The sequence below is a fragment of the Diorhabda sublineata genome, chromosome X (genome assembly GCF_026230105.1).
Source record: "Diorhabda sublineata isolate icDioSubl1.1 chromosome X, icDioSubl1.1, whole genome shotgun sequence".
Taxonomy (NCBI): Eukaryota; Metazoa; Arthropoda; class Insecta; order Coleoptera; family Chrysomelidae; genus Diorhabda; species Diorhabda sublineata.
The window spans coordinates 10,091,546-10,104,753 of record NC_079485.1 but is presented as its reverse complement, the minus strand read 5'-3'; the positions used below and the strand labels follow the sequence as shown (position 1 = coordinate 10,104,753).

Below are 13,208 nucleotides of genomic sequence, written 5' to 3'. Positions count from 1 at the left end.
AATGGGAATAACTGACGCAAACTTTTCTAGTCAGTAGTTCTCGCGAAATAATTTTTACGATGAATATTAATCGGTTTAATAAGAACAGAATTCATAATCATCACGTTCGACGTTTTGGCATCATGGAAGTGGGGAAAATGTGTATATGAGATATTCGGTGACCGCGAGCTGTCGCCGTCGTCATCTAAGGTGTAAGAATAAGGACGTCTTAAGGCGTCTCGGCGGCTGCCAGCAGGAAAGTAAGGCAGATCCGAAGCACGGCTAAAGCCAAAGCATCATCGGGCATAGGCCGGCATACGACTACGACGGCATCGGTATAGAGAGATCGCGCCAGTATCGTATCGGCACATACACACGGCATTGTCTGTTGGGTTCAGTTCAGTATTAGTTTTAGTAGTGTGTTCGCGACCGTCGAACAAGTAGCACGCATGTATTAGAGAGATCATGATAACGTCAACGTGTGTTGTGGCGGTGCTAAGGATCCACGGTCGGCACCGGGGCCGGCAGTGACAGTGAGCAAACAGTGCGACACTATGTCCCAGTCATGGTGAAGACGCTGCTTCTGGGACTGCTAGCTGCTTCAATTTGTGGTTTCATGTACGCCGCTCCAGCTGCTGATCCTAACACCAACCTTAAACCTTTTCGACCAGATAATTCAGCTTCGGCTTCATCTGAAGACTCATCGCTGGAGGATCAGGCGGCCCGCAGCGAAAGGAGCACCAATCTCTCTCACGTCACTGGCACTGCCAGAAAAATACAAATGTTTATTAAGAATAGACATTTACAAATCCTACCTGACGGAACTGTGAATGGCACCACTGACGACACCAGTGCTTATTGTGAGTCCCAAATATTTCTAATATTATTTTTTTTTATTTTGCCAGTTGAAGCTATATGTAATAATCACTCCACTCTTATTTGTTCAATTCTTAAATTATTCACATTTGCGAAAAAATTGAATTGATATTTTCTGCAATTAATAACAAATTACATATGAAATAGTAATTATATTTCAACTCCAAAATCAAATATTCACTAGAATATTTGTAGAATAAAAACTCATCAATTCAGAATTAACTCGTAATTTTCACGCCATACATCTATTTCTGAAATTATAAAAATTCTACAAAAAAATATCACTAAAAATTTCTAAATAATATGTAGCGGTTTTAGATTTTTTTAAAAGAATAGATATTTGTTAACGTTAATACTTATATGGAATTTTATAAACAAAAAAAATATTGTGTCAACAATATATCGGATTTTAAATTATCTATATAAAATGATTTCGTAAAAAAAAGAATTTTTTTCCAATACTTCTTTTATTTTCATTATTTTTCACCTGTTTATCAACAGACAAAACATAGTTTCTCCATTTCACAACATTTTTATATCGCCTGGGTGTAAAGTGCATGTTGATGTGCAATTTGTCAATCTTATATTTAAAAGTATACCCCGTTATGCAAGCGAACTTTTTAACGCGAATAGGAAAGAATTACTCTTTTTTGATTATGGATTTGGAGTAATATTGTATGAAATCTAACGAAATAACTGTTCACATTCGAAAGATGAGAAAATTCTAACCCAAACTTGAAATTTGTATGCGTTTCTTATCAACAAAATTTTTCGTTCGTAAAGAATCTGTATAAATTATGCTAATATGTTTAAAGCAGTAGGAAATAAATAATGTCATGTTTGTCTTCATTATAATTATTATCATTGCCAAAGGAATTTGAAATTAAACCGTTAAATTACACCGGTTCTCAGAATCATTTTACTTTCAGTGTTTATAGGGAAATAGCATTAACTGTGTCAGCAATATTTAAAACTTCCGCTGATCCTAAATTAATGGGCTTTTTAAATTAATAAACTTCTAATTAGAAGTTATCATATCACAGCTCACCGACGACAAATGTGAATATTGAATTTATTTGAGAAAATTATTAGCATTTATCATTTTTTTTTATTTCAAGAACTATCGGTAATAATCTTACTTCCTAGATAATTGTTCAAACTAGAACAGAAGGTATAATTCAATCCGATCACTTTTTTATTACTCAGTTGCTGAAATATGGAAAAAAGTATATTTAAAAAAGTATTTGGAAATTTGCCTAAATGTTTAATTTTATATTTTTCGGTTTTATTTAACCCTATTTTTATCTACAAGAAGCAGTGAAGTATAAAATTGTAGAAATAGGAGTAAATGTTAATATTTATAATTGAATGAAGTTCCATCAACTTATATCGTCAATATTTGATAAATAGGGAAGTTATGCAAATAACTAAATTATCTACAAAAAAGTAACCGTTTTTTTTTTAAATTATACTCATGGTAAAAGAGCATTTTGAATTTTGCATTGGAGCGTTTAACTTTATCTTTATACTCAATTTTAAAAAAATAGCTAGCGATTTGGACAATTTTCAGTTTGCAGCTCGTAAGTTATCAGAGAAATGGATAATATTTGGGCAAAACTTGTAAATCAAGTTTTCTTAAAAAAATTAAGGACAATTCTAAGAATAGAAGCTCAAACAATAACTTCTTACATGAGTTTTGTATCTCCTCAAAGTCGAAAAATATACAGCTTTGTTTATATCCAATAGTGAGAATTTCATATATCAACATTGCCATTGAAAAAATGGGCATTCATCTCTGAAACAGATGTTTGACAAAACACTACAGATGACATTGAATCTACGAAACATGGATTCGCAAAATACTATTCTTCTTCACACATTTATACTCATATTAGAGCTACTTTAATTTATATTCTGTAATATTTTTAATATATATTCCGAGCTTTCGAAACTTATGTATTCCTCATCGGTTACTGAAATTATGGTCAATGTACAATGTAAAACTGTTATATATAAATATAATATAAAAATATTAAAAATAATGAATTAAGAATTGAGGTGTCTTAAATTTTTTTATTTTAAAAATTATTATATTCATGCTATTGATATTTAAATTGCTTTTTAATACTTACATTTTAAGACAACTTCTGTTAAGTCATTATAAATAACAGTGAATTGTTAGTGGTTAGATTATGAATAATGATTTGCTTCGATTGCCACATTATATCTAAATCGTCTTGATATAAAATTAAGTTTTTTTTTATAAAAGAGCCCCAAAATCAAGACGATTTAGGAACATATCAAAATGTCTAAGCAATAAGAAATTAAAGGATATGGATCGAAAAGAATTCTTTGCCAGCTGTTTATGAGCGATTTGGTAGTAGAATTGTAGTAAAATTAAATACCAAAGTGTACAATTTCCAATATATACCCTATATTTCGAATACTTATGTATTCATCATCAGGGAATTAATTAGTTTAGAATTGCATTGTATCAATTTCTTCTAAAAAAATTTTGAAATTATTCAAATTCAAAAATCAATATTCAAATTGATGCTTAATAGAAATATCAAGCTTATTGATTGAAACATTAAAAAAAACATACAATCAAAAATATAAAAAAAACGGAATCAAATACAAGAAAAAGAGATTTTCTAGATATGGTTCACATAAATTTGAACGAGAAAGAAGTCAATGATAAAAAATATAAACATTAAAATTTATAGTGTGTATTGTATAAATGTATAAATTTTCATGCAATCACGGATAATTTAACATAATAGTTTGAGATACTTTTAACTAAATATAAAAAAATCATTCAATATTTACTCAATCGGTTTCAGTCTAGTAAAAAGTAAAAGGGCATTCTTTTATTTCTTTAAATAGTAATAGCTTCAAGCAATATTGATAAACTACAATTAATTATTATTGTCTTAGATTAATACAATTTAATATTCGCTTACTATGACAAATAATTGGAACGCGTTAATGCAAATTTGATTAAACACATAATTACTACCGGCTGTATTTATTAGGTGCATAGTGTCACTTGATTTGAACTGTATTTCACATTAATATTTCCTTGGTTTGTATCAATCATGGAAAGTGGATACTAGCTAGAGCGAGATAAAATATTTTTCGTTGATTTGAAAATTCTGAATATTACAGTTCATATAAGGTTCATATGGTCGGAAAATTAAAAAAAAAAAATAGTTTGGAGACCTTGAGCAGATATTCATTTCTGCATACAATATATAAGGTAACCCCAGTCAATAATCAATTGCAATCAACTTATTACATAATTAAGGGCACTTATTGAAGCTGGTTTGTAATGCTAGAAAAAAGTTTGTGTTCAATACGTTTTCAAATCACAGATTTGTTCTACTTTTATTTCAATAATTTTGTTTCTATTTCTAATTGGAAATTTCTTTAATTCGACCTTCAATAATTTTAATCATGTTTTTTCAAAATCTAAATTGATTTTCGGTATTCCTCTTGAATAAATCTCATCATAGAGTTTCATACCTTGAGAGGATAGAACGAACCTTGATAGGATCATTTTGTTGCCCATCGTGCCTCGAAACCCTTTATTTCGAGAACGCGTGGAAGATCAACTTGAAATGTGTATGAATAGTCAAGTGTTCATTGAAGATGTGGAAAAATCTGAATTAACGTAAAAAAAGATACGTCCATTACTGCTGCAAGTAATTTATATTTAGACACTCTCAATGGAATCATTGAGCTAGAACCACGATATTTGATAAGTAATAGCGAATTATACTTCAAGTTTAGAGAATAATCTAAAAATCTAGAAGTTCTACATCAAATTGAACATATCATGTGGTGTATCTTATGAAAAGTCTTAATTTTTACAGGCTTAAAAAAAATTTCAATCAATTTCATGATGTATAAGATCAAGAATGAGAAAAACATTTTCTACTTTTTTATTGACAGAAGATTGAATATCTTTAACAAGGCAGAAATGGCAGCCTCCATAATATAATCAGAACTTTAACTCGAGACTCTCCGTGTATTCTAACTTCCATAAAATATACACTGATGCATTCAAATCCCCCAATGGAGTTGAAGCTGCTATTATCACCTTCCATAAACCTCCCTTGAAACATAAATTGCCTCACGAAAGCTCTGTATTTTCACCGAAATATATGCTATCCTACAAGCTTTGGTCGAAATTCAATCAGTATAAAAAAACTGTAAATATAACAGACTCCTTCAATGCCTTAAGCTCCTTAAACATGCCTTTCTATGCCAACAACCCTTCTTTTGAACTACAAATCAAGAAACTATTGCATTTAATACACAACAACTCAGGTGTCAGATTTTTGTGGGTTCCCTCAAGGAATACAAGGAAATGAAGATGCTGACAAACACGCAAAAGACGCTACGGTTTGCAGTCATGTACATATAATGAATAGTGCGGTATATAGTGACGTGAAAGCATATATCGAAATGAAAATTAATCTTCAGTGGCAATCTGAGTAGCAAACATCGTTTCAAAAACTAAAACAAATAAAGAAAAGTGTTGAACAGTGGCCGCGAATATGCAGTAATCGCCCAAAACAAGTAATAGTAACTAGACTAAGAATAGGTCACACTAAAATTACGCACGAACATTTACTATGTAGAAGTAACAAACCTATGTGTGCAAATTGTAACCAAGAACATACTTTGAGACATATACTATATACTAGGGCTGGGGTAATGTAAATCTTGTTTTAAGGTTATTATTGAAATTTAAACAAATAATCTTTGGTAGAATGATGAATGATAGAAAATATCGTACGTAATAGTTTTAAAATATCAGAAATATTTGTATTGTAAATGATTACTTCTACGTTAGCATAAATACGAGTACACTACACAAGCCAATAATTGACCAAAGTATGTGCGATGCCAGGAAACATATCTATTTATATACAAACGCGAATATATCAATGAAAAAGTTGTTACAATTCGAACGAAAAGGGGAAAAATTGGATAGATGTATCAGAAGAGCCTATTATTTTCAAACGTCAATAAGATAAATTTTTCGTATGACATCGTTATCGTATTTATTAAAAGTGTAAAGTAAGCACCTGTTGAGAAGTTATCAACCTTTACCTAGTTAAGTATAGTGGCTTTTAACACGTACATGTATGCAGAATACAATAATAGAAATTTGAAACAAATTATTCAAACTAACAGAATCGCGACTATTATATTATAGCAACTTTTAAATATAATTATGTAATATAAATAAAAATCTCAGCAATCCTGATTTCTCGTCCAAAATTTACAAATATTGTATTAAATAAAAAAAAGTCCAGACTATTTGACCGATCAACAATCCAAAAATTACGGTTGAAAATCAATGTAATGCTTAACGTTTTCTTTGATTATCGCGGTGTGGTTCCCCATGAATTCGTTCCAGAGGGTTAATGAGGCCGTTTGAGGCGTCTACGTAGTCGTCCATAGTTGTGGGATTTCCCATTCAGAATGTTAGAAATTTATATTTATATAGGTTTACAATGAATATCACAAAATAACTAACGATCAAAATCTTGTTCTGGGTTAGGATCCATAAATCCCAGGCACACTTACTTACAATTTTCGACTGAATTTGTATATTAATAGTTTTGTTAATATAGTTGTGACTTTCAAATAAGATTTTAATTTACTACCCTATTCTATCCTAATTTTTGGAACTCTTTTTAAAATCTTTCCTCTTCTTGATACCTCTACACTCCTTAATCCAAAATAATAAAATATACAGAGTGAGTTTTATGTATGGAACGCCTCAATGATCTTTGTCTTGTGATTCGGCCGGTATTATGGTGGTATTTACATTGTTGTCAGATCTTTCCTTTTTCCGGAAAAATAATGAACTTTGTTACTTGAGCAATACTTATTTTTCATGTAATGTTCCCTATTCCTAAATGTTATACTTTCGGAGTTATAGCTACATTTGCGTTATCTACATCGTAGTTATAATAATATATTTAGGTGGCCATGACTGCTACAATAACAAATTTTACTTTCAATAAATTACTATTCTTGAAGTTTTTTTTTTGCCCCCAAGGTAGGGTGGAAGCTAATGCCGTCCTCACAGCGGGCGGGTGCAATGCTGTGAGTTTGTGTGGGACTCTCACCCACTAAACCACCCTCCTTGTTTACACATCCCTGGGGATTTGCGTGCGCCGGGAGGAGGACAACAAGTTGTCATTACATCAGCGCACATCCCCTTTGAAAATCCCTTTCCTTATTCAATTGCTATCCCTGAGAGTTTCTATCCTCAATTTCCTTTCTGTTCATTACTACGGTCATGTACGTCGTTACCGCGTTCCAGGTTGCTTTGTCCTCCAACATTTTCCCGATGATCTCGGTTGCCGTAGGCAAGTCACATCCTAATTGTTCTTTCAGTCTGGTCCTCTCCTCACCCCATCTCGCACATTCGTAGAGGACATGGGCCGGGTCGTCCCTTTGCCCACATGCTTTACATGTGTCATCCTCGGTTTTACGGATTCTTTTAGTGAAGGTTCCGAACGAACCATGCCCCGTCAGAACCTGCGTGACGTGGTAAGAAGTGGTTCTGTGTTTACACATGACCCAGCTTCTTATGTCTTTAATCAAAGTTTTTGTCCACTGGGCCTTCGTCTCCAGACTGTCCCACCTCTCCTGCCACTTTTTATATGTTCTTTCTCTTGCCATTCGTCTATTGCCGGCTAACCTGCCTCCTATTTTATATAGAAAACATCTCTCTGCTATCATGAGATCAATCGGTGGGAAACCTGCTATAACCTGGACTGCCTCGGCCGATACGGTCCTATAGGCAGCGGCGACCATCAGTAAGCCTTTTCTTTGCGCGGCCATTAATCTTTCCTTGTATGCTTGTATCTTCATGGCTTCGCGCCAGGCTGGCGCCGCATACAGGAGGACGCTGTGCATTACTTGGCACAGAACCCTGCGCTTGCAATAACCAGGCCCTCTCACATTCGGCATCAGTCTCCGTAGTTGTGATATCTTTTTATCGGCTTTTTCGACCGTGTATTTTATATGTTCCAGGAAGTTAAGGTTTTTTGTTATTATTACTCCCAGATATTTTATTTTCTTTTTGGCCTCGACTCTTTGTCTTTCCACTACCATTTTGAAGGGGCCATTTGTTTTCCGTGGTCCCTTCACCGTCACTATCTCCGTTTTCTGAGGAGCAATTTTAAGTCCGTTTCTTGTGATCCAACGGACCGCTAGAGCTACAGTATTCTCTGCTCTATTCCTGACCTCATTTTCTTTGTCTCCTACGATGTAGAAGACGAGGTCATCAGCGTACGCGATAGTGGAAACTTCCGGGCCATAATCCAACACTTAATGATATTAGGATATGGTGATAGGCGTAGAAGTCAACAAGACACGTGTGATATCTTTAATAATTTATATCCTTACTGAAATCCCATAACAAGATCTACTGTCAGTCAATTAGTAAAAGAGTTCAAAGAAACTGGTTCAGTAAAAGAATTATCAAAATCAGGGCGCGGAAAAATTGCATCAACTGAAAACCATCTTAATAACAAGAAAGTGAAATTGAAAGTCAGAAACGAATTAGTACCCTGTGTCAACTGTATCTATAAAAATAATAGTGTGGTATATATTTCTCGAAAAACTGCTTCACAAATTTATAATTTATTATTTCATACAAATTTGCACCCTATATTTCATCTAAACATAAAATAGATTGATTTTTAGTCGTTTGAAAACTTTTACCTTTATGTTACAATTCAATATTCAGTTGTTGCACTTATTACTATTATTTAATAGAATGTTATCTCTACGAACATGATGCTGAACCTAAGGACCAATTTGAAAGAAAAATATATATGACACAGCACTCAAATCTTTAATAGATTTTTAACATACTTAATTGATAGTAAACTTTAAGAATGCATAGTGTTACAGAAATAGAATATACATTTTTTCCTATTCTTTTGAATACAGGAAACATGTTTATAATTGAATTGTTCTCGAATGATCGGCATTAAAATATTTGAATTGAAACAATAAATTATGAGTGTCAAAAATGTCAATAGAATCGTCATTATTATTTTGTTTATGCTCCACTCGACAGAAACTAGTTTTCAGTTTATCCAGCAATTAAAGGAAAGAATTATTGCTATATTATGTAGAACTCTATGGGTTCTATTTCTAAGACATTTTATGTTTTTCTTCATAAATCGTGTTGCTTTAAGTTCTCTTTTGATAGGAATTAGTTTCAAAAAACTGATAAAAATTGACGTTTCGGTCGATCTATTTCGGTCTTTTCAAAATATGATTTGACATTGACAATTTACCTATATAATTATATTAATCAATAGATCACGTAGAATATGAACATCAAAATACAACTCTGTTTTAACCACAAAAAATTATTTTTTCTTAGTTGCTACATTTAAAAAATATATATATACAAGTTCTTGAGATGGTTTGGAAGTAGCTTATATTTGCATGTGGATAAGAATAAAGGCTTTTCCAGCAAGCTTATGAGTTATCGTAGTGGGATTGTGGCAAAATAAAACACCAAAATGTACTAATTCTAATATATATCGAAACTTCCGAATACCTGTGTATTCATCAATTTGAAAATATCTATAAAAGTTTAACAACAATAAAAATTACTAACATTAATTAGTTGAGAATTGCCGTGGTCTAAATTTTGTTATTTCTCTTAAAAATCATTAAATTCATCAAACCAATATTCAAATTCACACTTGATAGACATTCAAGCTTATTGATTCTGTTTGTTACAGAAATTGTTGTTAATTTTTATTGGTTAGATGATGCCATTCAATTCTTAAAGGTTAGATTAGGTTAGGTCGTTATAAATGATGTTGAATATTTATTCGTTCGATTATGAATGACATTAAATTTTTATGAATTAGGTGGTTAAGGGTGAAGATAAATTTCATAGATTCCCTTATGGGATTTGTTTTTTCAAAATCTGAAAGATAGATACCTAAAATCAAGATAATTTATCAGCAAAATTACGTGAAAAGATTGTATAGATTGATTGAAAGAAGAAAAATTCAAATTAGAAGAGATGAATCGGCATAAGTTGTGAATAAATAACTAGAGGAAGAAGAAACAATCATTAAACTCTTCCAGGAGTCTGTTATTGGGAAATTTTATATATTTATTATTTTATTATAATTTTTCGTCAGTGTATATTGCCGGATTTATTGTTTCATAATTTCGTGAGGTGAACCACAAAGAAGTATAATTGTGTGATGTCCGATAACCATGATTGTGACACTATATTTGCTTGTCTGTCGAGGTCTTTTTGGTACCATAGATTACTCTAATATTTCTGTAAAAATATATACTAGGATATAATTCATTGATTCAATGGGTGGTAATCAAAATCTCCAGATCGTTTACCGTTATTAGTTAAACCCTGCTATATTTTTTTACCAAACCGTCTATAGAGTACTTCAAGAGTTTACTACAATTCTAAACGGATAATGTGATACAATGTAATCGGTAATCATGGGCCACTTTGTGGAATGTTTACTCAATATATTGTTTTATATTTATTACTGCAAATAAATGCACGTTATAACATATAATGTTGTTGGTAATCAAAATCTCTATCTGTATAAATATGATATGAACTTTGTTTCTTCACTATTTTTTGCTGTTCCCAATTATCATATTTTTCTACTACATGTGTTCATTCCCGATTATTTTATGAATATTGTTGTCCATAAATAAATAAAAACTATATGCTCTCTTATGAATGTGAGTGAGTGAAGGCATATAAAAACTGTATACTTATTTCATATTACAAAAAAAATTTATTTTATAACTTTTGGAAGCTTTTTTAGTGATTTTTATTGAATCAGTTAAAACGATAGAAGCTCTAAATTTGGATATTTTCTGATTGGTAGAAAACCAAAGCGCAAGAAAGTAACTCAAGCAACAAATATCAGCTGAGCTACACACACTTATATCAAACATTATTGGGAGAGCTGAGTTCTATACAAAGTAGATATTACAAGACATTCACTCCTATTCCTTTGGATAACATGCAAAACCAAATAAATATGAATTAGGCAATAAACAAAACGATAGAATACTTCAGTTTTCAAAAAAGTATCAAGTGTATCCTACATTCTGACTTATTTGATCTACTAATATAGACCACAGATTTAAGAATTATGAAGTACTCTAAAGTGCTCAATGAAATATTGTCTCCGATAGTTACTGTAATAATTGGATTAGCGGTATATTTCCAAAATATGTAAAAGATTTATGCACATCTATAAGAGTTCATTACAACAGTTGTAAGGTTTAATTATTTATAGCATATCTATGCTTTTTATTTAACCTTCACTGATATGTCAAGTATTAATAAACAAAGTTTAAAATGAATTAGTTGAATAAAAAAAGAGAATTGAAAGCAAACAATTTAAAAGAATAATTTATAAACATACATGTAACTTATTCTGTCTTTGGATGTGATACATTTTGCATTAAATACTCGACTTCAGTTTCCGTTGGCTACTGGAGCAGTGAAAAAATATTAAATGGTTTTTTGAAACGTAGGATATTTTGAAACAAACCTACTTCCGTATGTATGTTCTATTTCTATTCTACTTTTTCCAATTCTTTATATCTCCATCATTTTGTCCCCTTTTACCTTCATCTTTTTCTAATTTTTCTCTCATTTCTTTCTTCTTCTTTCTCTCTTTTCCTACGTTGACCAATTTCAAGTTCGTCCAGTATAGCGTTTCAGACTTTAATATAGTTCAAGTGAGTAACTAACATCATTTGTGATCTTGATAATATACATATTCATCCTTTCTTGACCAATTTTTATGGTTTCGTCTATTTCAAATACCAATAAAAATGGACTCATACCAAAGAATTTATTAATTTCTGATTTTTTCTCTATGATATGAATATCGAGATCTACGAGGATGGTCTCAGTAATACCTGGCCTGACCTAGAGATGGCGGTAGTTGCTTGAAAAAGTACACAATCTATACAGCATATGTTTCAAGTTTGAAGTCGCCACGTTTAGGATTTTTTTGGTAGCCATGAAGAGTGAACGTTTTCAGTGAATTTGTGAACGTGGAAAAAGTAAACGACTTGCGAAAACCAGCATCGCAGTGGTCGACTAAATGAGGGGACGACTTCAGAAATGTTGAATAAAATACACAAAGCGGTACTGGATGATCGTAGATTGGAAGTGCGCGAGATACCAACCATAGTAGGCATTTCAAAAAGTGAGGTACATTGCATATTAACTGAAATGCTATGCGCAAAATGGGTACCCCTTTTTCTCACAATGAAACAAAAACAGCGTGTTTGGCAATGTTCACAGAAATAAAGTCGCATGTTTGCGTCGTTCCATACCCATGGATGGAACGTGGGTCTATCACTCACACCCGAAACAATAGAACAATCAAAACAATGGACTGAAAGGGAAGAACCGGAAGAGGCAAAGACCTTTTCATCAGCAGGCACACTAATGGCTTCGTTTTTTTGGGATGCACATGGGATAATTTTCATTAACTATCTTGAAAAAGGAAAAAAAGTGAGTAATATACGAACTTATTGCAACGTTTCAGCAAAGAAATATAGCAAAAAAGACCGCATTTGACTAAGAAGAAAGTGTTATTCCATCAAGACCATGCACCAGCTCACACATCCGTTATTGGAATGGCCAAAATTAATGAATTAAAGCTTGAATCGCTAACTCATGCACCCTAGCCAGATTTAGTCCTCTCGGATTATTTTCTGCTCCCATATTTGGAAACTGGCTCGGCGGTCAAAGATTTTCCAACAACGAAGAAGTGATGTCGGCAGTTAATGTCTATTTTGAGGAGCTTGACGATTCTTATTATAAAAAGGGTATCGAACTTTTCAACATTGCTGGGAAAATTGTGGAGACCTAAACGGAGATTACGTCGAGAAATAAATACATTTTTTCCTGAAATTTTCTATTTTCTTTGTTGGAATAGGTACTTCTTTGACCATCCTCGTACATTGTTTTTTTTTGTAAATATTACATGAGCAGACCAGTAGGTTAAAATTGTGTTTTACTTTCTCTGTAATTTTTCTTGGATTAAAATATAATCACCATCTCGATATGTATTCTGCGATTGCTGCAACTGTTTTGTATTTATTTACTTGTAAACTTCTGTTCCCATATGTTGATAGACAAAAAGTTCGTTAATTTCAACTTTACCTTCTTGATATGTTGGTGGACAGAAAGTGTGTTATTTCAAATTTATACCTTTTATCTTAAACAATTGTTCTTTAAATGATTTTTAAATGTCTATAAACTGTCGTTCGTTCAGAGG

At 32.1% G+C, this 13,208-nt stretch overlaps 1 protein-coding gene across 1 annotated transcript in view; it reads left to right on the top strand.

Annotated features, from left to right (window-relative positions):
* The first annotated feature begins 234 nt into the window (after nucleotides 1-234).
* The window catches only part of LOC130451419 (uncharacterized), a 195,779-nt gene continuing 182,805 nt past the window's right edge, over nucleotides 235-13,208 (top strand). Inside the window, exon 1 of the mRNA XM_056790417.1 lies at nucleotides 235-839. Within this exon, the coding sequence (XP_056646395.1) occupies nucleotides 545-839 (295 nt within the window). The 5' untranslated portion in view covers nucleotides 235-544. The remainder of the gene's footprint in view (nucleotides 840-13,208) is intronic.